The 26860-nt window shown below is 33.3% G+C and overlaps 2 protein-coding genes and 1 long non-coding RNA gene across 10 annotated transcripts; 2 read left to right on the top strand and 1 right to left on the bottom strand.

Annotated features, from left to right (window-relative positions):
• Positions 1-3355: 3355 nt before the first annotated feature.
• LOC131655543 (uncharacterized) lies at positions 3356-6651 on the bottom strand. 8 transcript variants are annotated; one of them, XR_009299813.1, is made up of 8 exons: positions 6217-6651; positions 5930-6093; positions 5705-5776; positions 5508-5554; positions 5300-5357; positions 4935-5027; positions 4299-4818; positions 3359-4077 (listed from the first exon to the last, which is right to left on the bottom strand). It is a non-coding gene; the product is annotated as an uncharacterized LOC131655543 (long non-coding RNA). The 8 variants fall into 8 exon arrangements; XR_009299812.1 differs by lacking the exon at positions 5705-5776 and having other exon boundaries at positions 3360-4077; positions 4299-4547; positions 4640-4818; XR_009299815.1 differs by having other exon boundaries at positions 3357-4077; positions 5524-5554; positions 5705-6093.
• Positions 6652-7490: 839 nt separating this feature from the next.
• Positions 7491-9089, top strand: LOC131661163 (large ribosomal subunit protein eL6z-like). Its single transcript, XM_058930595.1, has 4 exons — positions 7491-7805; positions 7955-8061; positions 8523-8704; positions 8792-9089. Exons 1-4 carry the CDS (start codon positions 7540-7542, stop codon positions 8945-8947), a joined length of 711 nt encoding a protein of 236 aa, XP_058786578.1. The 5' UTR covers positions 7491-7539; the 3' UTR covers positions 8948-9089.
• Positions 9090-18829: 9740 nt separating this feature from the next.
• On the top strand, positions 18830-26403 carry LOC131661162 (developmentally-regulated G-protein 3). The gene is made up of 10 exons (XM_058930594.1): positions 18830-19105; positions 19643-19696; positions 20774-20947; positions 21803-21874; positions 23445-23504; positions 23695-23804; positions 24637-24936; positions 25188-25379; positions 25745-25796; positions 25934-26403. The coding sequence occupies exons 1-10, from the start codon at positions 19064-19066 to the stop codon at positions 25982-25984; spliced, it is 1107 nt and encodes a 368-aa protein (XP_058786577.1). The 5' UTR covers positions 18830-19063; the 3' UTR covers positions 25985-26403.
• Positions 26404-26860: the final 457 nt, after the last annotated feature.

Genomic DNA, 26860 nt, shown 5'->3' with positions numbered 1-26860 from the left:
AATCACTTATCTGTCATACATTTATAGAATTAAGTTGATTAGGCCCAACGCCATACGATATGACATTAAGGTTCATGTTGGGAAGCGTGCAAACGAAGCAAAAAGGATTAGTTTATGATATTTTATGCCTGGGTTGAGAATCTATCTGTTCTGATATCAATTTTATTACCCCATACATATGTGTGTAGAATAATAAGTACATGGAATCCAAGTAAAGCGCAAGAGATCTAAACGATATCATCATAAGCATAAGTGTCACCAGATGGTCTTGCATTACGATTTGGTTACCTTTGAAATCTCATAGCAATGTGAAAGACTTTCCTCGACTAATTACTTGTCTCTCGAGTGGGATCTGGGTCACAGACAATCACGAATAGAGGCAAAATCTTTCCTCGGCTAATAACTCTACTTTGAGTCAGATCCAAGCAACCGATTTCACATACAAAGTGAAAGTCATTATCCAGATACCTGCTCGTCTCTTGAGTAGGATCCAAATCATTAACTCACTTCATGAAGTGTCTTATTTTTCTCGGCTAGTTGCTCATCTCTCGAGCATGATACGGGTCACAAACACTTCTCTCGTTAGATTATACTTCCCTGGCTAATAACTCCACGTCCGAGTCGAATCCAGGTAACGAATAGTCTGATAGGACTTTTAGAGCGACTTTCCCTGGCTACTTGTTTGTATCTCGAGTTAGATCCGAGTCACGGTGGTTCCTCACCAATTCGTCCATTCCCGGTCGCAACTATCTATAAATCAAACTCGATTCTCAAACGTTACTTGATTTCTCATTATCGGTAACTATTCACGATAAAGGTGGATAAGGCATTACAACCAATTATCCTAAGGTTCGTTGGAATTCTACATTATTTTCTCATGACGATAAGGGAGAATCGTCATGTACGAATATTCCAACTTTAATTCATTCTAACCATCCCAGGTTTCCTCGCCAACCATGTTGTCACACTCATCAATTAATTTGGGGAACTTATATTAATCATCTAATGCTAAAAGTCAACGAGTTTCTGAACTTGCAATGTTTTCGTAAAAAGCGTATTGATTCGATCCTTATCATCACCTTAGACGCTTTAGATCGAAACAGGGAAAAATTAGGGTCCGAAAAGGCATTTTGTAGTGTCGAGGCAGAGGCATAACATTGTCTGGCTGTGTCATGCAACACGAACCATGTTGGCTTGTGTCTCTTCTTCCCACAAAACCTGGGAAAAACACGGGCAATGACACTGTTTTTCCCAACGACCATGCCCATGAATTTGGTGTGCTTTCCACACTTTCCTGTCCAAGTTACCTGCATCAGTCACAACACAACCTGTTCATAGACATAATTTCCCATAGTAATTACCTAATACAATCAATTTCACAAGGCATAAGTATCACATGGTCAATTCTTGGTTCATTTCCCTAACATGCACATGACTTCTCACACCTCTACATATCAACCAAGGATCCTCATGCTCATCAACATGGATATATGTAACAAGTAGTTAATTCAGACATTTATGCTCATAGCAACATATAAATGGTTGAATTAGGGACCACTTTCATACATAGGCATCATTCTATGGAACACACATACGTCACACAAGAACACAACTTTATTTTGTCAAGAATTAGAACCATAACCTTTATGCAACCCCTAAGAGGTGAGTTCCCAATAAAACTTAAATTAGAACCCACCTTGAAGAATGAGTTCATATACACTGGAAAGGGTGTAGAATTGATGGTCAAGAGTTGCTTCACTTGAATTTAAATCTCCAAAACTCTTCATATGCAACAACGGGGTTAAACTTGATTAACTCAATTAGCTTTTCTTAAGTCTCAATTTTCGATTTCGGAAAGGAAGAATGAGAGAGAGATGTCCACTTAGGAACATTCTGGTTTGGCAAAAAGTCCATTATGTCCTTGAATTAATCCCTTAATTACTAATGATGCAACTTATTCCTTCAACCAATTAATAATTTGCCCTTTCAAGGTTAGAAATGCCAATTAATCTTACAAACTCCACTAAGATCCACACTAATACTTAATTAGTGCGCTAGTTGAATTGATCTAGAAGTTAGGACATTACAATTTTGCAAAAGAAAAAAAAGAAGACTCTCTCAGTCATATAATTTTTGGACGGAAAAATTGTAAACTCTCTCTAAACACACAACTAACTAAACCGTGAATACACCCTAATGACTACATTTTATTATGTTAAAGAAAACTCAAACTAATTGTATTTACTTTTAATACTCCAATTCTATTTTCATGTTACTATCCAATATGAGACTTAGATAAATATACTATTTAACCTAACAAAAAACTGCACTTTTATCGGCACAAAACTAAAAACAAACCTTTCAGGAGATTTGATTCCTTAGAAATATATATATTAATTACAAAAGACAAACAAAAAATATAAGGAATAAATCAAAACGTCTTGAGTAGTACGTATATAACAAAACTAGTGGGAAACCCGTGCGTCCGCACGGGTTCTGGTGTGGACCGCGAATATGTCATCAGTTTGTCATGAGAATTCAAACAAATTAGAAAAAATTAAAAAAATAATTGGAAAAAAAATAGACTGCAAGATAATTGTATAAGTTTTTAAAAATTTCTATTGTTAAGAAAAACTATTAAACACATAATTTGTAAAAAAAACAACTCTGAAAAATAAAATAAAATAATTTTTTTTTAGGATTGATAGAGTTGTAATAATAAAAGAATTTATAGAGTTTAATAAATAAGATAAATAAATATTTAAAAATAAAATTTATTGAAAATCAGTAGAAATATAATTTTACATAAAAGTACAAAAAGAGAATGATATAAAATAATTAAGTTTAATGCTGTATTTATTAAAATTTGGACTATGGTTTAAAATATATAAAAAATGAAAAGTCGCTAGTATAATTCACATGAAACATACATATTTAATGTAATAATTCGTACATCCGCACAAGTACTAATGTGTTACCTGTGCGTTCACATAGAATTTGACCTGCTTACCCTTGCACGGGTACTGGTGTGGTACGAACGCTTTTGCTTTCATAATATAATAAAAAAAGTAAATAAGATAAATAAAATAGTTTTACTAAAGTAGTTGATTATTCAAAAAAAGAAAGACATATTTTAAAAATAAAAATAAAATTGTATCGAATTTTCAATTTTTAAAAGAAAGATATTTTAATTATTCATATATCATCTTAAAAATTATTGTATATTAAATTTAAAAAATTGCAAAATAAAAATTTAAATACATACAATAGTAGTGAAAAGTTGTCTTTGACAAAAGGAATAATTTACTTACATATAGACAATGAGATTGAAAAAATAGGTTTGAAGAGAGTAAGAGATATACAACACCACATGAGATTAGAAGATTGTTGAGCCCTAATATGATGCCAACTAAAACTCGAAAAGCTCTTCAAACACTCTATTCCAAGTCCACTTCTAATATGATAATTTGCTTTAGGCCTAACATTTCATTTGATTGATCTTGAGAAAAACACTTTCTAAAGAGAATAATTTTATGCACTTGTAAGGTAAAATAACTTATCATGTCAACTAATTATAACTCATTTTTAGGATGACATTTAGACCCTGTTTGCAAATTGTTGGCCAGTCTATTTTTCTGTTGTAGCAGTAGCAAGACATCAAACGTGCAACGAATGCAAAGCACGCAGGCATTGCGCTAAAGTAATTCCTGGCATATGCTTATACAAAATTCATTGAAAAAAAAAAGTCAAAAACATAGGATAAGAATACTTCATTTCAAAACATGGTTGAGTAAATATTCTCCAAAACCAATCTTACAATGTTAATATTACAACTACAAATAGATATGAATCTGGAACTCACAATATATTCAAGTATTTGAGATCGATGTAGCGATTACTATATCACATCTTAAAAAGTCCAAGAATAGGTTGCAGCCGAATGTTGAAATATGTAGCCGGAACCAAATAAGCACATACTAGAGACACGTAAAGTTTACACCAGACAGAATGTTGCACATACATAGGGCATAATGTTGGTTCAAGCACTGCCTTTTCAAATATCAATGAAATAACTCCCTGCAATTGCAACGAAATGATATCAAATATCAGTTTTCTATAAAAGTAACAACACGAGACGACCACCATCCAAGAACGCCGGGTGTTTTCCTTGCTGATATGTTAAACGCAAATATTCACATCTATCCAATGCCTACGAAGGAGCCAAATTCAAATCATATGTCATCTAGTAAAATAAACAGACTTGTCAAATATTAAAACCATCAAAGTTGAGCGCTTACAGAGTGAATAATCCCTTTGGTTGTATCATTGAATGCACCAGCACTACCACCGGCAGCACTAATCCAGTCAACGATCCTCTGTCTGTGTGCGTCTTGATTATGATCCATTTCACCATATGTATAACTAAGTGAATCCCAATACTCTACCACAAAAAAAGTAAGGTTTGGTTGCATCCATGTAATCCTTTACATAACCACCCCAAAATCCTCTAACAAAGCCAAGCCTCCATCATCATATCCAAATTTTCCCTGAAAATGACAAAATTAGAAAAAGAGAAAGATAGAGTGCTTGGAAGGTGTTGCTACAGATACCAGATACCGTATCAATTTTCCAACATTACCAATGAAACCATGAATAAACATTATGGGGTGATGAAAATGAGGATTTTAAATATTCTTCTAGAGTAGCTTCGACATCCATGGTCTGTAAAGCAGCAATTTCGCATTAGTACCAAGCTGAATAAATTCTTGTATAATTCTTCCATCCTCGCCAATTCTACGAAGGACGTTAGCAGTAGAGCTGAACAATTTCAGCAAATTCTCAGTCATATCGCATTCGCTTATTGGCTTATGGTAGTACAGATCAGAAACTACTTGAGAACAATTACAGTATGTAAAAAGTCTCACAAAACTAACCTAGTCATTGTATGATCAACCATCCTTTGAGATAGCCGATGAGAAGATGGAATTTGTGTCACCTCTAGCCAGATGAACGTATACATGAACAATCTTCAAATGAATAAATTGAAATTTAGTTAGTTCTCCGGAAAATAAAATTTGAGTCATGTAATATAAATGACACACGAGATTCTAATGCCAAAGAGATTGATGAGGAACTTCAATATAACTGTAACATACTGTTTGAACAGGGCAGATTTCCTTCTCAAACTATGCTTGTAAATATAGAGGAAAGACATGTAACCGACTTATTGCATCTAATAACATATTCCAATTTTAGTCATTTAAATCCAGTCAGAATGTGGATGTTTAGAATAACATACCTCTTATTTTCAATATTCCTTTTGACATGAACTTGTTGAGTGTTAGTAGGTCCCCGTGCTGCAAGCAAAAAACTGTTTAAGGACATATAACAAAAGAAAAAGAAGAAATTTGAAATATTGTAATGACATTGTAGCAGACACTCAGGTTGTAGCTTGAAGACATACAAAATGATAAAATAATAAAATACTCAATCATTTTATCGAATACCTTATATGCACCTTACCACATTCTCAACAATGAGTTCCTGCATATCTCTGCAATGCAAATAAAGTCATTAGAAAAATATAATAGCAACCATAAAATGGAAAAATAAATACCTTCAAAGGTTAATGACAAAACTAATAATGCTCATAATAAGATTAAAAGACCAATCAATTGAGGTTTGACATTAAAGTATTTTCTACCTTTTGTCAATCCAAAACCAGTGCCACTTCCAAAGTCAGAATAATGCTCATATCATTGAAGCTATTTTCAATCTTCCGGTACCCATTTATATGATAGAAACGAATGAATATAAAAGAAGACACACACATTGAAAGAACTCTCAATTTTGAAATCAACTGATATCAAATAACTTAACAGCGGCTGCACTATTCATGCAAGTGTCTCCTTAAGATAGAAATATTTACCTTCATTTACATTCAGATCTCCAGAAATAGTTGTTCTAATAGAACAAAGTGCCCTCTCTGCTGCCCCTATTGCCATTTCCCGAACTTTACCATTTCCACGAACCCCGCATCAGCTCCATAGCAACATTGTTGTGGACTTTCATCGAATATGTGAAATGCATTATCTATCAAAAGAAACAAAAGGATAAAGGGGGCAACATTCAAGTTTTATTTCGATTAAAACAAATAGACAAAGAAGGAAGAAAAACAAAAGAAAATAGAGAAGACAGAAGAGGGAGAAAATCAACCTGTATCGGAAACAACTGTGTCCCACTCAGTCCAACCGCGACACCACCGCAAACTAAATCGCATGCTGGTTCCCTTTTCCGACCAAGAAATCGCCGCCATCTTCAGTCACGCTTCCATATCATCACCGTATAGTCACCATGAATCAATACACAAAACCATAACGCCATCGTCAGTTTACACTTCAGATCCACCATTTCAGATGCAAACTCACGGTTTCGACAGAAATCTTGTTAGGTTAAGAGAGGAAGAGATGAAATGCATAGAGTTTAGGTTGAGAGCAAGAGATAAAATGTAGAGAGTTTAGGTTTCAGATCTAAGATCTAAGAAGAAGGAGGAGGAGGAAGAAGAGAGAGAGTGTGTGAGAGAAAGGACGTGAGAGAGAGTGTCAAAAGATTTCATTTGTTTTCAAAATTGAATTTTGAATTGCAGCTTGGCAAAAGGTAAAAGAGGAAAAGTAATAGCAACTAAACCATATGACATCATCAATCAGTTCAAACATAGCAAGCAAAAGCATAAAACAACAACAATTTAATTAGAATAGAACAATATGACATCATTGGTTAGAAAAAGTAAATTTTAGACACTTTTTACCCCCAAAACAATTAGGTGTAATTTTTTGAACAAAGGGCAATTGAGTCTTTTCCAGGTACACTTGTTTTCTTATTTTATAGATGAGTTTTAAAAGATGGCAAGAAAATGGAGCAAGAGAAAAGAAACTAGAACTGTGTTGAAGAAGTTCAGATGCGATTTGAAAGATAAAGTGAAAATGGAGCCGGAGAAAAGAAATAGAAATTGTGTTAAAGGTGTTCAACAGTGCTTTGAAAGAGGAACAAGAAATGGAGCTAGAGAAAAAGTTCACTTAGAATGAGATCAGGAAATGAAAGTTTTTGATTAGAGAACAAAAATTGTACACTATTGTTAAGTCAGTGAGATATTGTATCAATGTTGAAAAATACGTTGAGCCATGGTTGCTAAAAAAAACAACATATGTGACATAGTGTAGAATCAACCACGACATTTTAAAATTTTCTTTAAAAAAATACAACATTTTAAAATTTTCTTTAAAAAAATACAGTATAATATACACGTATACTATACTATATATTAATTAAAAATCCGAGTATGCTACCAAAAAAACAAATAAAAATAAATAAATAAATAAATAAGAAAATGTGAAATTGGGCTGGGCTAGAAACTGGTCTGGTTAGGGACTCGGGCCGGGAAAAGAAATGACCTAAAGAGACTGAATATATAAATAGCTTGAACTGAAACCCTCTTAACAAAATTAGGGTTTTTTGTTGGAAGAAGCAACAGCAGCTGCAATGGCACCAGCACAGAAAGCCGCAAGAACACCCAGAGTCACCCGAAACCCCGAATTAATCAGGGGTATCGGAAAATACTCCAGGTCCACGATGTACCACAAGAGGGGACTCTGGGCCATCAAGGCTAAGCACGGCGGCGCTTTCCCCCGCCACGATCCAGCCCCTAAGCCTGAAGCTCCAGTCGTGAAGGCGCCCAAATTTTACCCGGCTGATGATGTTAAGAAGCCACTCCGCAACAAACACAAACCAAAACCCACCAAGCTCAGGTTCATGGTCTTTCATTTTTGTTTGTAATTGTTAATTTTTTGTTGCTTTAGTAGGTTCGATTGGGATCTGATAGATTTTGTTTAGAGGAATGTTGATTTTAGGTTGGAGGTATTAGATAGGAAATGATGAATTTTATACTCGTTTTCAGGGCTAGCATTACTCCAGGAACAGTTTTGATTCTTCTTGCCGGAAGATTCAAGGGAAAGAGAGTAGTCTTCCTCAAGCAGCTTCCTTCTGGACTTCTCCTCGTTACTGGTAATTGTTGTTTTTATAGAATAAGCATTCTTACCATGGGTTCATTTTGTTAGATACATTCTATTGATTTAATATAAGTTATTCTCATGATAATTTGATGGAGGGATCTTCATTTGTTCTTAGGATTTTTGGTTTTCATTCAGTGTATTCAGTTACACTTTTAGACATAATTTAACACACCATAGTTTATTCCCATCTTATTTCAAGAAACTCAACTTTATGCCATCAAATATGATTATTGAATCAAGCTGTGTTCTTGAATGTACCTTAGAGTTCTGCTGTTATATTTCACTACTTCACTTGTGCACTGTCATGATAAACCTAGCTGTTGTATATGCGGGGTGTAGTTAATGTATGTGTTAGCTTTATTTGCATTTTATCCAGTGTGATATAATCATCACATAAGATTTACGGTAGTCATTTGTCTCTGGTTGTCATAATTTGTTCACTCACCATTTCAGGTCCATTCAAGATTAACGGTGTCCCCTTGAGGCGTGTCAACCAATCATATGTTATTGGCACATCAACCAAAGTAGATGTTTCATCAGTTAACGTTGACAAGTTTGATGACAAATACTTCTCAAAGGAATCCCAAAAGAAGACAAAGAAAGGAGAGGGTGAATTCTTTGAGGCAGATAAGGAGGTTTGTTTGCTGTATATGTTGTTTTGATAATAATAATATGGTCTATTATGATTTGCCTTTGTTTGCTGATACTTGTTGACTTTGTAGGATAAAAAAGTGCTCCCCCAGTCAAAGAAAGACGATCAAAAGACTCTTGATGCTGGTTTGTTAAAAGCCATCGAAAGTGTTCCTGACTTAAAGACTTACCTTGGTGCCAGGTTTTCGTTGAAGGCAGGCGTGAAGCCTCATGAGTTAGTGTTCTAGACAACACAAAGAGTCTTGAAATTGTTTTTTGCCCTTGTTTTTGGTTGTTTGTCAAACCCAGATCTGAAGTTTTAGTCATTTACAATTTTCTTGGTATTAAACTTCCTAAAAACTTGTTATTTATGTTAGTTATTTTCATTAATATATTTTGTCCCCGTGCATGGTTTGTTATTGAACTTTTTTGCTGGCATACAACATTAATGTTTTCATACAAAAAAAGACCATTTCCCCCGTCTGTACCTTATTTTTTATATATTATGTTAGTGATTGAACTTTCTATAATACGTAATGAGTTTTATGTTTATAAATATAACCATAAGTTTACAATAAAGTTAGTTATGAGTATGAACAGTTATGAATCTTGTTTAAGAAGGGACATGGGTCTTATGTTAGTTTATTGATTAGTACTAGTATTCTTAGTGTATCATTCTTAAGCACTGGATATATGTTTGACTCTAACTTTAACATATTATTTTGGACTTCGTCTATTTTGTTAATTTAATCCGAAATTCACAATGTATTAGTAATTAGAGTTTTCTTTTCATTTGGGTTTAAATTGATTCATTGCATTTTTTTAAGCTACTAATTCAATTTTTTGGGACTTCAAATAACTGCCGATTAGATCCGGGTGCTTTGTTTGAGTTGGTAAAAATTAAAATGTAATTGAATGAGTCCTAATTGAACATTCCATCTTAGCTTTTCATTTGTTATGGTGTACGAGTTTAATTTTTATTTTAGTGTTTTTGGTTATCTAGGTACAGATATACTGAATTGGAATCAAATTTAAATGGAAACACATTCCAGAGGAACATTTTGTTATTCACTTCTAATCCTATTGAATCTCTTCACTTAGTTCTCTATATTGATGGTTTGCTTGATGATTATGTTGCTTCTTTCGATACTCTAAACTTAGAAGATTTCATTTCTTCTCTTATAAGTTTTTGCCATGGCTTCAGCTCTAGATTTGGGAGCCTCATGGTTGTTATAGGTCATTAAATTGAACAAGTCCATAAGCTGCCTGAAATTTAACCACTCTTCTCACGAACATGCCAGTGATGCTCCTCCATCTTCCACTCTTCTTACGAGTCTATCAATCAAGTTGACCGGTTTATTCTTTATGCGATTTAGAACCTTGTGAATGTCTTTTCAGTGAGATTTCTACATTTCTTAAACACTAAACATATTCCGTGCAAGATATTAGGATCCCTATGGAACGTGTGTGAAATTAGAATCAATAATAAATTATCCTATTATAACATCCATGTAAGTTTTGCAAATGGTGGTAAAGGTTATTCTTCTCTTAAAAGGAAGAAATCACAAGTTTCAAATGTTCACGAATTCTTAAACAAAAATTTGACGCCGACCTTTAACTAACATTTTAGAGAAAATTGTAATGGGATCAATTCTCGTTACTTATGAACAACTTCCTAGCCCAAGCAATTCTCAACTATAAGAGATAAATTCTCCACTATAAGAGATAACTAGCAGAAAGATTTTAGAAATTATGAACTTCCTATTTCTGGTTGGCTGCATCTAGGGTGGCTCAACATTATTCATTGCAGTCAATAGTCTTAGTGGATGATAGTATATTAAATATTAAAAAAAGTTGATCTTAGAGGAGTTCACGAGACTTAAAGTTAAAATTCAATCTTGAAGATCTTTTCATTCCTCCATAGTCCTACACCTCAACACTGCTTAAAGATATCCAAAACTTCCATCAAAAGAATACACCACGACCACCAGCACCACCTCTTGTTACTCTCCCAACTTGCGCCATTAGATCTTGTTTTATCTTTAAAGCTCTTATAAATCTCAACTCCAATACCAACTCAAATTTACCTGGTGTAGAAGACAATAGAAGTCCGTTAGGTTTTTAAGTCCATAGAATAAATACGATGTTCCATTGAGTACTAACAATAGTTATGGAAAGAGAGTGACAAATACCAATGATTCAACTATAGAGTATGAGTTAATTGTTTACATATCATTAGATTTCACCATGGTTATATTTATAATTAAAACATGAGAATTATTATATTTTTTACACATTATAAACCAATTGTGGAGGTTTTAACCTCCGAAAACAATACCCATCCAGCGTAAACAAAACACCAATTTTTTTAATACATATGTTGACTCAGATTTTTAACAACTGCCTTATTGTTTTTTCATAAAATTTAACGGAAAAGAATAACTAGACTAACATAACAATCTTTAAGAAACTAATATGTAATGTTTATTAGATAATGGACTAACATAAAACTTAAAATTAAGTTAAAGAACTTCTTCACTGATTAAACTTAAATGAGATGTAATGAAACATATTTCATCGAAATATAATGAAACACACTTCACTAAGGACTCTTTTTGCCCTATTCTAAAAAATAACTGAATATTATTTAATATATTTCAATTTCATTCTTTTAAATCAAATATGACGTAAACATGAATTTATTTTACTAGAGGGTTCGCTAGGACTAAGATTTTTGGTGTTTATTTTGATCTATTAACTAATAATTTTTTTTTTATAAAACTATTAAGTTTCTGTAGCAATTCAATCAGATTTATTTTAATCTGATATAACTTTTTTCGTTTCTTAGCTTATTAATATGTGTTCAGGTTAAAATCCAAACGTTTTCTTTTTTGGTTACAATCAATCACAAATTTGTTTTACGCAAACAAGAGTCAGAGAACCCCACAATCCCATAAGATAACATTTGTTTGTTGCAATTGGAAGAACAAATACTCTTATAGCTATCATTATTAGGTCACTTATTATTCATTCCCAACATTCATCCTCAATTATTTGTATGAAATTATTTTGTTAAAAATTCAAACTTGTAGTTTATGCATGTTTGTGCCTCAATGATTCTTTCTATATTCCACTTCTTTAGATTAAATAAGGTATAAATAAAGGTTTTAATTTGATTTCCATCTCTCTTTGGGCATCATCTAGATCGACTCCCAAATAGGTCACGATCATGTCTAATGCATCAATTAAGGTGATTATGGAATGCTCTAATACCTTTCCCCCGATCGTAAGATGTAGCAAAGATGACTCATCATACAATGTGATGGACACTAACCATGCAGAAGATAAAAAATTATGTCTCTGAGTGTCATCTCTCACGAAAGCCGATAACATACAATGATTAATCACAATATAACCAGTCATGCCTAAATCTTGCAGCTCAGATAATTGCATGACATCATAAAACCATTATTCCTCAAGCTAGTGCAACTTTGCAATCTTTCTACAATAGTTGATGCATTTTAAAGCATCACAATACTACCCAAAAAAATCGTTAGAAAGTTCAAATATTATAACACATGTGTTTCAAATAATAGATAAGATATATTTTACCTCTATATCCCTCATGTGTTTAACAACATGGTTTGTATGCATATGCAGTAATGAAGTGTTATATGCAGAGATGGATCCGGGCATTACATAATGGTGTGGCTAAACATGTAAGACACTATGAATTAATCGTCTATTTCTTAAAATTTGTCTAAAGTAACATCAATGTTAATTGTTTCAAAAACATCTCTTTCTATCAAAGTTACAAGACGGTCATTTAATCACTGATCACTCATTTTATTACATAGTGTCATACCCCAAAATTTGCCCCAACTATTTCTCCTATTTAAATTCAAATCAAGGTACAAAGCTCAAAGACACCCTCTCCTAAATAAGACTCAAAGAATTAGGGTTTTATTGTTCTGAGAGAAAACCAATGAACCAGAGGCTCCAAGGCAGCCCATATGGTCTATGATACCCCACAATGCCTCCATGATAAAATACAGGTCTCAGTTTAAAGAGTTGGTCACTCAATTGCTCAGAAAGTCAACAGTCGACTGGTTTGACCTAAAAGTCAATTGTGGTCAAAATACAGTCAAAACTCCTGATTTTTTGTCAACACCCTCATGTTGAAGTATCATTCACCATTTGATCAAGAATTGATCATGTTTCATCAAGGAAAGATCAGAAATCAACAATTCCAAAAGTTTCTAAATTAGGGTTTTCATTGAGAGCAATTCAAAGAGATTCAAAGATCCCAACACACTCAGTGAAGATCGTGGAAGCTTTCTGGATCATCACCCAGCCTTCAAACACACAGAATCGTCCTCAATTCATCACGGTTTGCACACTTTTCAAATCCTTCTATTAGCTTTATTCATGCATCATCAATGAATTTAATTCACATATTTGTGTTTAATATTGTGTGACGATCAATTCTGGAGATTTCTTGGTGTTTTTATGTCGTTATGAACAACATGCCATGTTAGGTTTCGAACCTTCAAATTGGGGTTTTTTTTATCACGCAAAATTAGACTCTAGGACAGGTACTACTGGATTCGCATGGCTGAGACGAGTCTATCCATGGCCTCACGCCAAATTTTTGTGGCCGTTTGGTTGCATTCGTGGTTTTGCAGGTGTGGTATGTAAGGCCTTTTTACAGCATACTTGCAACCAACGGTGTAAAAGGCATTTGCAGGTTTTTTAAATGAAGAAGATGACTTCGTGTCATCTCGTGATTGGCTGAATTCAAACAAAAAGCGCGTGTCCCACTTTTGTTAAACAAATGGATCACGTGCGCGTCCATCCACGTGAGCATGATGTGTTGTCGTCCCACAACCGTCAGATCACTCTCCCAGCAGATCCAACGCGTCTGGAGGTGAGGATGTACCATGGACCGCACACGCCAACCATACAGAATCAAAAGTTGAGTTTTTTGCAATTTTTTTTATTTTTAATTATATGACCCCATATTTTCTTATTCAGTATATATATATATATATATATATATATATATATATATATATATATATATATATATATATATATATATATATGTATGTATGTTTTAATAATAGTTTTTTATATATAAACTTGTTTTATTTATTAAACCTTTTTTTTATAAACATAAAATTTATATTTTCTATTAATTTTATTTAATTATTTGTTTTAAATTATTTTCTTTTATCCAAATAATTTTATAAAATCATAAATGATTCCTTTAAATTAATAAAATCATGGGAATGTCATATATTTAATCAAATTTAATTTTTCCATCGATTTAATTAATTAGGTTGAAAAACCAATAATTTATTAAACCGATCGTTTATTCTTTTAATTTTATTTTATTCGTACCCTAAATCAGGGTTTACGAAGAATTAGCCATACACTGAAAAAATATTTCTTTGTGCATTTTTTCAGGGTTAGCAACAGGGTTTCCTCCAACTACGCGCCACGCCTATTATGAAGCTAAGTCCCGATTTAACCCTTATTTAAATATTTGTTATTTTATCTAAAATTAGGGTTTGCTTTCAAATATAATGAACTCCGCCTACACTAACTTCTTTTTCTGTCTGCCTTTACTTTGCCAATTTTTCAGGGTTAACCCCGAGTCTACGAACCATATCAGATCAAATCAAAAGCTAAGTCCTATTTCTTATTTATTTTAAATATTCATTCTATTTTATTTTGTTTCTTTCATCAAATTAGGGTTAGCCTTAATTGTCATTGAATTAGTCATACACTCACTACTTTCTATTTATTTCCCCCTTTTCCATTTTTCAGGGTTTGCCAACCGCCAAAGCTCAATAGTCGGTAACCCTAGAACCCTGATTTACTTTCTTTAATTATTACTTGTTTAGACCTGTTGCACTATTGATCCGCCGGTTTCTTTTTCCCCTTCCCCATATTATTGTGTGGTTAGTAATCCTAGGGAGTGCAAGTCTGTTAATCAAATTAGGGTCACCTAATTACAAGATAATATAATCGAATCTGATCACGTGATTGTTGCACCCACGCACCTTTTATGGTACCCCTCTTGTTGCCTGTTGCCTGTTGCCTTGTGTTTTTTGCAGAATAGCCTTGTCCCTCGAATACGAGGATACCTCAGCAATGTTGCCCTCGGTTCATTCAAAGGTCATAAGTCCCTAATGATGCTGCATTCGATTCGCCAAATATGACCTAGTCCCTCGAAGTTGCCAACGAAGTGCTGAGGTATCCTCTGGTTGCCTAACGAAGATGGCTATTCTGATCCTTCCCTTAGACTACCTGCCTCCTCTATGGCTAGGGACAGTCTTTGGCGAACGATAACTCGATGACCCGTTAACATCCAAACGAAAGGCTTCATGTCCTCTTATGGCACGGATAGACCCTTTCACCCTGAAAGGCTAAAGAACATTTTTCATCTAACTAGGTAATTTGCCCCTAATTGCTTTGCTCTGGTTTAAAAATCTTTTTATTACACTTCATCTTAAAAACTTCAATAAGGCTACGCTCATTTACGAGCTAAAGTCCTTGTTTCTCTTCTTCTACATTTCTGAACTTTTGGCTTCAAAACTAAAGAGCAAAGCAATTAAGAGCCCATGGAAAACCATGGATACAAAGGGTGCCTTACACCTTCCCTTTGCATAAATTACCCCACGAACTCAGTTTTTATTTAAAAGATTTTTCCTGTTCTTTTAGCCTTTATGATATTTTGATAAAATAAAAGTCGGTGGCGACTCTTGCTTACCGCGATATTTTCGGATAAAAGTCAGTTCACCGTTTTACACATAGCTTGGATTAAAGTTTGAATTAAAAAATATCAATTATTTACAAATTCAAATCACTTTATTTATATCAATAAACACACAATTTACAATTTTTTTGTGCTAATAATATTTTAAATTAATGTTTCCTCATAAATATATTTTTGGTTAGGTTCTAAATTTTCAACAATTTAATTTAATCACTTCACAAATTATCCCCTAGATTCAGTGTTTAATTTGTACACTTAGGGAGAATTCAGAAAAAAAATATATTATAGGGTACTCCAAAAAATATATATTACAGTGGTAAAGCAAAAATTGCCTATATTATCGGGGTAAAGTGGTATTAATCCATATTTTAATTATTTAAACTTTATTCTATAATTTTGAATAATTTTAAAATTTAATTATTAAACTATTATAAATTTAATTATTTAATTATTTAAACTGTGTTAATTTATCTATAGTTTAAAATTTTCAAACAATTTGACCCTCTTCTAAATTCTTTGCACTCAAATAGAAGAATTAATTCCTTGAATGATATAAATTAAGTGACCAAAATTATAATTAAATTTATATTATTTAAATATTAAAATAATTGTAGTAATTTAATTATTTAAATTTATTAATTTATTTGTAACTTAAATAATTTCAAAGTCATATAAAATTCAATTATTAAACTATTATATATTTAATAGTATAATTATTTAATTCATATATAATTTAAATAATTTTAAACAATTTTAAAATAAATAACATTATTAGTAAAATATTGATCGTATTTTTCAATATAATTTTATAATAGTTAAATTATATATAATTTTGAAGTTATTGAAAATTATAAATAAATTAATAAAGTTTACTTAATTAAACCTTTAACCTGATTGTACTTTAAGGTCTAGTCAATTATATTTCATTTTAAAATGTTCACTTAAATTATATAACATACAAAATTATGAAGTGATATAATTAAATTGCAGGAAATTAAGAGTTAAACCAAAAATATATTTAACATGAAATATAATCTCAAAAGAAAATTGGTAATGGTATGTTTATGCTTATAAATAAACATAATTTAGATTTGTAATTTGTAAATAGTTTTAATTTTTATCTAAGTTTTTAATACAATCTAATAGTCAGTCGCATATTTATTAATGTGCTGCAATTAAGGAGAACTAGCTGTCGAGAATCAGTATTGAGTGATATATATTCATGATGTAATAAAGTTAATTTATTGCCAAACTGGTGGTGGTATATAAAAACATAGGTGGTGGTGGTATATAAAATCAAATATTCGGGTGTCGTTATAGCCACACCACGCCTCTACTTACATCCGCCCATGGTTATATGGATCTCTTATAAAAAACCTCGGGAACAAATTCATAAACGACAACATCGACGATAGGTGCATCAACATGGAATGAAAAGGTTTTCGGGGCACCACGAGGTCACACTTGCCTCTAAGAAGAAAAAGCTAAAGACATCTGAACTCCAGAAATGGACACTTCCGCATCAAGTGAACTAGCACCAAGCAGTGGTCGCGAAGGTCTAACTTTTTTCCTACGAACTAATGCATGTTGGGACACTCTATCGTGCCTCAATGGATCTTGTTTGTCATCCATTTAACCTATAATTAAACTAGACAAAACAAACAAAATCAAACCTAAATGATAGACATACAAAATCAAACAATGCAGACAAAATATGAAAGTGCACTTTTGTATTTCAGAAAAATCAAATTTAGACAATATACGAAAGTACATTTCTGTATTTTCCTGAAATGCAAAAATGAATACACAAAAGTGTCTCATGTCCTATGATCTAAATGTTAAAGTATGCATCAATAAACTACATATTATGTTAGTGTAACTATAGTCTAATATACTTTAAATAACTTATTTAATAATGTATGCATCACAAATTAAAAAAAAAATGAAAAAATTTATCATATGTGAGAAGTAGAAGATCTTGGATTAAACGGACTTGAGTAGTGATTGATAAAATTCTTGGATTATGCGCAATGTAGTGGAAAGTTTGAACAACATTGAAAATTGATGGATCTTAGAGGTTTTCACGCACAAGTTTTTTTGTTTAATGAAATTTTGCTAAAAATAAAAAAAATATACTTCTATAAATTTTATGGAAATGCATTCCGTATTAGTTTTGGCAAAATAAAAATGTGATACAATTACAAAGGAATGTAGTATAAAATTTTAATGCATCTAAAATGCATTCTTCATATTTTAGGGGTATTTTAAAATTTTCACAAGGATATCACTAAGGGTGCAATAAGGAAAATTATATCCCGTACCCCTACGTTTATCTCAATACCCCTACAATTTTAAAAAATTTCCAATTTTATCCTTTTTTTTTTTTTTTTTACTTTTAACTTTTTATTTTTATTTTTTATTTTTCATTTTCCTCGACCGGATATCCGGGCGTGGGTGTTCCGGTTTGTTGTGGTGGCATGTTTTCAACGAGTGCAGGTGCGCTTTTCGGTGGTCCGAAAACCTTACCTCCCTCTTCTTCATCTCTTCAACTCAGTTCAAGTTCCAATAGCTACAATTACTTCAATGATAGCAAAATCGGAGGACTAATTTCTGGCTCGGTTCAAATGTCGGCTACGGCTTTGTTACAAAAAGCAGCACAGATGGGGGCTACTGCAAGCAATAGTGTTAACTCTTCCATGATGCAGAAAAGCTTTGTTAGTAGTATGATTAGTCCTAATCATGATCATGTTTCTCGTTCCATCATGATGCAGCATAACCAAAATCAAAATCAACCCTCTTATGAACAATTCAATCCACTACTACACCACAATGATTTATCTAACATGGCTGGTGTTAGTGGTGGTGGAGCATTTACCAGCCAATTGTTTCAAAAACGAAAAAAAAAATTGAAAAACAAGAACAGGAATACCCACAAAGGGGATATCCGGTTGGGACACACAACAAACCGGAATACCCATCCCTAGGATATCCGGTTGATGAAATTTGAAAAAAAACAAACCGGATCACCCACGCTTGGGTTGTCCGGTTTTAAAGTACACTAACCGGAAAACTGCATGTTAGGATATCCGGTTCAGTCAACGCCACAGTCTCCAAAATCTCCACCGTCCGTACAAACAGTAACAATGAAAAATAAAAAATAAAATTAAAAATTTAAAAGTTAAAAAAAAGGATAAAATTGGAATTTTTAAAAAATTGTAGGGGTATTGGGATAAACGTAGGGGTACGGGGTATAATTTTCTGCAATAAGCAGCCCATTTTTAAAATGAAAGTCAAGCCCAGCCAAATAACTTCGAAATAGATTTGTTTGGGCCTAATTCCTGTCCAGTGTAGTTTGGATTCGACACGAGAATCGAATACTCTACCCTAAGTTCCACCATAACCATTTCTGCATATTTCTTCTAGCACCTTCGTCCCCATTCTATTCTCCAGTGCAACACCACTCTCTAATCCTGTAACAATTCACTGCCGCATAGTCATCCAAGTCCAATCTCACTTCACTTCTCTCCACAACTAAACTCAATCCCTTCTCCTCCGCTCCCGGGCTTATCCTTCTTCAACAATGGCGACGGTAATGCAGAAAATCAAAGATATCGAAGATGAGGTACATATGCTTTGCCACAACTTCAATCAACGATCCGTTAAATTCTATATTGAATTGAACACATGGAAATAGTTGTAGAAATACGATTTATTCAATGAAACTTAGCTTTTCTTATATCAGTGTTGATTTCACATTTTGAATATATATTTTAATAAAATTGATAGAATTGTTATTTGCATACTGCTGGATTTTTTATTTGTGTTTTAAGGCATTATTCGTTTTCTATAATTTGATTACAAATCACAAAATTTCCCCTTTCTTTATCCCTAATTTATAAATGTCTGTGATGAATTCAACATACTTATATTTGTCAACTAAAAGAACTTTGCTGCAGCTACCTCTATGTATTGAAACCTATTTGCATGTATATAAGTCGAGGAGAATGTTCTATTTATTGTGTAACTATGATATTAAGTATGCAATTGAAGCAATAGTTGATATGTACTGATTGTTTTTTTTTTGTTGCTGTATGTACAAGCTTTATTCTGTCATTTTCTTATTATTTTGTGTATGATCATGGTTATTTGTATTTTACAGATGGCCAAGACTCAAAAGAACAAGGCTACTGCTCATCATTTAGGGTTACTGAAGGTAAACATGTTGGTCCATTTTGCTTGGTTATTATATGGTATAAAGGGAAGATGCAAAAAAAAAAAAACATATATATGACCAGTGAGCTGTTGTAACTGTTTGATTTTTTTTGTTGGTTGTTTCTGTTTTGGCTTTAGTTGAGGGCTGGTATTTGGAGACAATGACACATATTTTTCGTTAAGCTTGTAAAGAAATGTTTATTTTAAGTGCAGTTATATTAGCATGATTGTATATTTTAGTTGGATCGGATAGTTGTTTAGGGATTGCATTCGGAAGGGCAGTTGTTCAAGATCAATGAAACTCAGATAATCCAAAATTGGGGAAGTATCCGTATTGGGACAGAGTGTTGGGCTTGAAAGAATCAACACAAAAATATATTAAGTTTAGCATAGATGAGAATATTGTATTGGATGTGTGATAAGATAGGATTATAAATGACAATATTAGGGAGTTGGGGTGACACCTATTGTAGAAATTATGGCGGAAACTAGACTTAAGTGGTTTGAACTTTGAACATGTAGAGAGAAGATCCATAGATTCTACATGCATATATTTTTTATAATACTTGTAAAAATATTTCAAATATTTCATGTATCCGTATCCTATTGAATCCGTAGTACGTATCCGAGCTTCATAGTTCAGGATCGTATTACTATTCCAACATTTCTCTATGGAAGTTGTTTGTAGGTATAGGCTGCATAGCATATTCTGCTCCAGCCATTGGTTTTGTTTGTCACCATTCATTACAGGGATTCTTATTGATTTGTGTAGTGATATGTTCCTACCTACCACATTCCCTATGTTTGAAATTTGGGTTTAAAAATGCCAAAATATTCAAGTCTATAACGCTGAACTTATGGAATTTTATATTCTTTATATATTTTTTCTTCCTTCTGATTTCTTTAGTCCACATGCATCCTTGCTATCATAGCACTAATTTTTATTTTCATATGCAATATTGAAGGCAAAATGATTGCTCTCTTATTAGAGTTTTACTTCGTACTATTACTACCCTACCCCCTATTGTCTTAGCATTTCCAGCTCTTTTTAAAACCTCTTTTCTACTATTGGTGCCAGGCCAAACTTGCTAAACTGCGGAGGGAGCTCCTTACCCCTACAACTAAGGGAGGTGGAGGTGCTGGCGAAGGTTTTGATGTTACTAAAAGTGGAGATGCTAGAGTCGGTCTCGTGGGCTTCCCTTCAGTTGGCAAGTCTACTCTGCTGAATAAATTGACTGGGACATTTTCAGAGGTATAGGAAGTATTCAAGTTCTCATGCATTGTCTTCTTCAATTATACTAAATGTCAATCTTTTATTTCTTTGCTGTGATTTGGAGTGAATATTATCCAATGGAGCCCAAAGAAGTTCAATCTTTTCACATGAAAAAGAAAGTCCAACCTACTTTGTTTTATTTATTCTATTTCTTTTCAAAAGCTAAATAAATGTTATAAACTTTTATATTTGATTTTTTTTTCCAAATAAAGTTATTTTTTAACGAGGGAAATCTTAAATAAACGCACTCTTAATGTTTAATTTACTGAACAAGGAAAAATAATACTCAACAATAGAATTGTATTGATATTATCTAAATTATATGTGTAGTATTTTTACAAAAGACAAGACACTGATGCTTATTGAAATTCGTATTAAACTGCTAATCGTATTAATAAGGTGTTATTAATACAAATACTGTAATTTTTAATGCTACTATATCATTTTATTTATTTGTATATGATGTTTTTAACCTGTTTGATTAATCAAACAATGCATGGGATATGCGGTTATTCCATCTTGTTCATATTATTCCTCATGTACTCCTATCCGATGCATTAGATGAGCAGTTGCTTCTTTTTATTAAATATTAAACTTCTCATTTATGTTATATATGCTCTGTTATACTAACTTCATCTCAAATGCACTATCTTTTTTCTTTTGGTAATAAGTCATTCATTGTGTTTATTTAGTAATCAGTCATCTTGTGCATACAGGATAGCTCTCTCTTTGTATTGGGTTTGGGTGATGCGATCATAACTATATTGTAAACTATTAAAGTTTTAGCTTGTGTTAAATAGTTTGTCTTAAAAGTTTACTTATTTTGACCTGTAGGTTGCTTCATATGAGTTCACTACCTTGACATGCATACCAGGTGTGATCACATATCGTGGAGCTAAAATTCAGGTACACATTGGTGAATATGTCACCTTACTAAGGGTGTGGAGTTCAGTTATTCTTTTGTGAGTTGAGGAATTTTGGATACCTAAAACTGAATTTAGTTTTACCTGTTTCTGACGATAGTTGAGAGAACAGTAAATGATATATGAGTAGTGTCTCTATCAGTGTTATCAAATATCCGCCATTGCAGATGTACATGATGGTTTTTAAGCTCGCCGCAATGGTATATATTGGCCAATATTGTCGGTTTTTCCGCCATAATCCGCTATAACGGAGCCGCAAAGCAGCCGGTATGGCAGGATTTTGGCTCTCCGCCATCGACAACACTGCTCTCTATACCAATAGCTTTTGACTATCAGCTGCACATGCACTTAGTTTCCAAGGAGCATTTATTTGGACACTTATACATGGGTTGAAACATTGTGATGGTGATTGTACCAGCTATATCCCTCAATCTAAAGCAAAAAAAAAAAAGGAAATCATTTAAAACAGATTTAATTCTTTCACTTCGTTGTATCTGTTTATATATTTGTCCACATTTTAAATGAATATATTTGAGGTTTTATTTAATTGCACTTTCGTTTTTTTAATTGAAAATTTGAGAATGTCTATTTTAGGTTCCTTATGTTTCCCAATCTAGATTTGTTTCTGTTCCTTCTGGTGAGGAAGCTTTTCTTTCAGAATGGTTGGGAACCTGTCGTCTGGGAGGAAGGGCCCATCCTTATCTTCCAGATGGTCACGGGCTAGCAAGAGGTGGGGGTATCTCCACACACTCTGATGCACGCTCAAGTCAGGGATCATCAGAGATGATAGTAATATTTAGTAAAAGGAGCCTATTGTGCGCACCTCATTCGTTGTTTGTAGCCCCCCTTTTATAGGAATCTTCCTAGGGTTTCTCATCTTTCAGTCCTTATCTGGACCGTTCATGTTGCCTGGCGTCAAAATATTATTCGTTCCCTCATCTAATGGTCCCTATTTGCTTCATTTATTGTTTGGATTGGGCTCTTCTTTAAGGGTGGGCCCAAACCTAATTACAATGTCCTAGATTCTTCTTTCGGACGATAAAGATGTTTATCCCATGACGTTATTATCTTGATGTCACCTGGTGGCATGAATATTCTTATCTCGGACCCTAGTAGCTTCGTGGATCATTATTTTCCACCAGGTCACCATTCAGGCCAAGACTGGATATAGCCTTTGTCCCCTGGTCCCTCTTCTTGGAGTTTTGACCAGGTAGGAACAGTCTCTATTGTCAAATTAGGCATTGGAATGCCTATTTGAAGTTTCTACAACTAAATAGAGGTATCTCTTTTGCAGTTTTTTTAAATATAATTTAGGCATTAAAGGGTTAAAGTTAACTTGTTCTCGAAGTCTATCTCATTATAGACAAGTTGATACCATTATTATTGTTTATTATAAAAACCAAGTTTTCAATGCTTAAAACTTTTAGAACTTAATGAATATATTCTGTAATTGCAACTTAATCACAAGACAATTTATGATAATATATATGATCGTGATACATATTCAAGTTATATTCAATTTTCAGTAGTAAATGTTTAATTTTGTGTGTCAGTTGCTGGATCTCCCTGGAATTATTGAGGGTGCCAAGGATGGAAAGGGTAGAGGAAGGCAGGTAATAATAATATGCACTTGTTATCAATTTCAATTGGTATTCTTGTTGAGATAGTAATACAGCTTTTGAGTTCTACCTAAAAAAATATTTCATTTGCAGCAGTGAACAACTGTTTGGAGTGCATCTTTCCTACCTCATTTACAGACAAACACTAATATATCTTGTTTTGCACACTGTTCTTCAAACGCAGGTTATTAGTACTGCAAGGACATGTAATTGCATTTTAATTGTTCTCGATGCAATAAAACCAATAACTCATAAGCGTCTTATTGAGAAAGAGCTAGAAGGATTTGGTATAAGGTAGCATGCTATATTGTTTGTTTACCATGTTATGTATGTCATCAATTATATGGCCATCTGTAGGGGACTCATCTTATTATTTTTTTGTTAATGTTGTTGTATACCGTAGCCTATACTGAAATGAATTGGTAACTTTTTGGTTTTTTTTCTTAAATATATGTCTTAAATGTAGCATCGATATAAATGAAGTTTATATTGGTTAGGCTTTCGATTCTGAAAGTAAGCATTTATGGTTATTGGTTGTTGGCAGCAGTTGAACACTTACACGTTGTACCTGGGGCAATTGTGATTTGATTTGGGTTTTAGTGAGTTGTGTATCATGCCATGAAGTATAATTTGAAGAGATTATTGAATCTTGCGGATGATTGTTTTTTATTGGATGTTTGTGGAATCAGCCCCTTATGTATAATCCTAGTCAAGTTTCAACAACCTTGCACATTTTATTTACATATCAACCAAAATTTTACTATTACAGCCACTGCTGAACTTGTTAGTACTCTCATTTAATTCTGTTAAGCATTGTAATTTGTAAATTAACTTTGGTCCAAATAAAGATGGATGGAATAAGAATATGGGATCATACATGATACACCTGTATAAGCAATGGAAGAAGTGTGACTGCTCGTAACCACTGACTTATATCGCAGATGGGCCCGGTTTTTTTTGGGAGAGGAATTTGATAAAATGAAAGAACTTGGTTATATATTTAAGAACTTTTTTTTGTCTGTTACCGACTCTCTGGTATGCCATTCAGATTACAAAAAAGCCAAAATCACACATTTTGATGTATTTTTCTTGTTTATATTTAACTTTAATTTTTTTTCTACTATAGATTAAACAAAGAACCTCCAAACCTGACTTTTAGGAGGAAAGAGAAGGGTGGGATTAATTTCACCTCAACTGCTACAAACACCCATCTGGATCTCGATACTGTGAAGGCTATATGTAGCGAGTACAGAATTCATAATGCAGATATTACTCTAAGGTATGATGCCACTGCTGATGACCTTATAGATGTCATTGAGGGCAGTAGAATATATACACCCTGCATCTATGTTGTGAACAAGATTGATCAGATCACACTTGAGGAACTGGAGATCTTGGATAAGCTGCCTCATTACTGCCCTGTCAGGTAATTCTTCTTGTCACCATCTTATTTTTACCCCATCCTTTTCTCCCTCTCAATAAAAAGAAATCATCGTAAGAGTTTTATAGATCTTTATTCTGCCCGCTCAATCCTCCATGCCCAGAAACTAATTTCCTTTTAAATTAGTGTATTCTTTCTTATTTGTCTTCGTTTGATTTTACATCTAGAATGCAAGTTTTAGAGAAACAAATTTACGCCTTCGTAGAAGTTTGAGTAATTTTCTATCTGTTATTTAGTGCACACCTGGAGTGGAATCTTGATGGGCTTCTGGATAAAGTTTGGGAGTATCTCTGTTTAACTCGTATTTATACTAAACCGAAAGGTATGAATCCTGATTATGAAGACCCTGTAATATTGTCGTCTAAGAAGAAGACAGTTGAAGATTTCTGCGACCGTATTCACAAGGACATGCTTAAACAGTTTAAGTAGTGAGTACCTTCTCCCAAAACTAGATATCTTATGATTTATTGCTTCATAATATTGAACAATTTCTTTATTTTTGCATAAATAAGGAGCAATACATGTGAAGATAGACTTTATTTTTCCGAGCTATAAAATCTGAATTGTTGTCAGTCTTGTTAGGAAACCTTTTGTTAATATGCTGCTAGTGCTCATCAGAACTAACTTTATATACTTAGAATGGATCTTTAGTTTGATGAGTAAACTTGGTTTGGGGGCAGGATGCATATTGTAGAATGAAGATAATTATCAGAATTAATATATCCTCTTCTACTGCACCTGACTAGTTTTTCCCTTGCCTTCATCCATTGCTTACATTTTCCAAATGATGCAGTGCTCTGGTCTGGGGTTCAAGTGCAAAACACAAGCCTCAAAGAGTCGGCAAGGTTGGTTCTGATTCTATATGCAAGTTTCTTTATTTTCTGTATCATTTTCTTTCTTAGTTGTGTTTCTTTTTTCTTTTGTTCTTCTCCCTAATTTGCAAAGATGCATGTAATAAGTGGAATGCCTTATTATGCCCCAGGAACATGAGCTTGAAGATGAAGACGTTGTTCAGATTATCAAGAAAGTGTAAACTTTTAGTCAGACTTCTGAAAACCGACCACAATGCCTGCATGAGATACTATAGGATGTCTGAGCATAATCAAAGGTCTCTTAGTGAGTTTTTCTCCAGGGTTGTTGGATACACTCCAGTTACTTGTTTCTCATTCAGACAGTGATTAGGTAAAATATACAAAGTGTGATGGGTAGTTAAACTATTTGTTGTGATGAGGGGTGCTTGTTTTCTGTTAGTTTTGGTAATGATCCATCTTGCAGGATTACACATATCTAACAGAATAATTGGGGACCGTTTTTGGGATATCCGGGTATGCTGGTGCTGGACATTTTGATGAAATGATGGCATTAGTTTGGTACTACTTTTTCCTTTTTTTGTAAAATGTTATTTATGCTTAACAATCTTATTCCCCGGAACAAGCGTTCATCTTGATAGAATTAGTGCCCCTTAAAGTACGACATGCCAGATTGACTGCTGTGATTTTGGTGAATGAAACTAATCAATGGTAGGTAAAAATGTTGGTTGCTAAGCTAAGTCCTTTTAGAATTGAATATTGGGAGGAAAAAGAAAATATGGCCTTCAAAATTGCTGCCATAATCGATAAATTATTTCAAATTTTCCAAAGCATTTTTCATATTGAAAACTGTCGGTGAATATATTTTCTCTGGTAATTGTTTATACATGGAATGACTTGCACATTAAGTCTGTACGTGGCTTTCTATGTGCCAGTATTACTGCCACTTAGGGCTGTTAAAAAAAATCCAAGAACTGAACCGACTTGACAAACCGAATTGATCTGAAGTTAAAAAAACTGAACCGTTATGTTTGGCTAGAGAACCAAACCATTATGCACAAATAGTTTTAGAATTGAACTGTAATCGAAACTGAACTTGA

This window comes from Vicia villosa, linkage group LG3 (genome assembly GCF_029867415.1).
Source record: "Vicia villosa cultivar HV-30 ecotype Madison, WI linkage group LG3, Vvil1.0, whole genome shotgun sequence".
Lineage (NCBI taxonomy): Eukaryota > Viridiplantae > Streptophyta > Magnoliopsida > Fabales > Fabaceae > Vicia > Vicia villosa.
The sequence above is the reverse complement of the archived record's forward strand: the minus strand, read 5'-3'. Positions and strand labels throughout refer to the sequence as shown.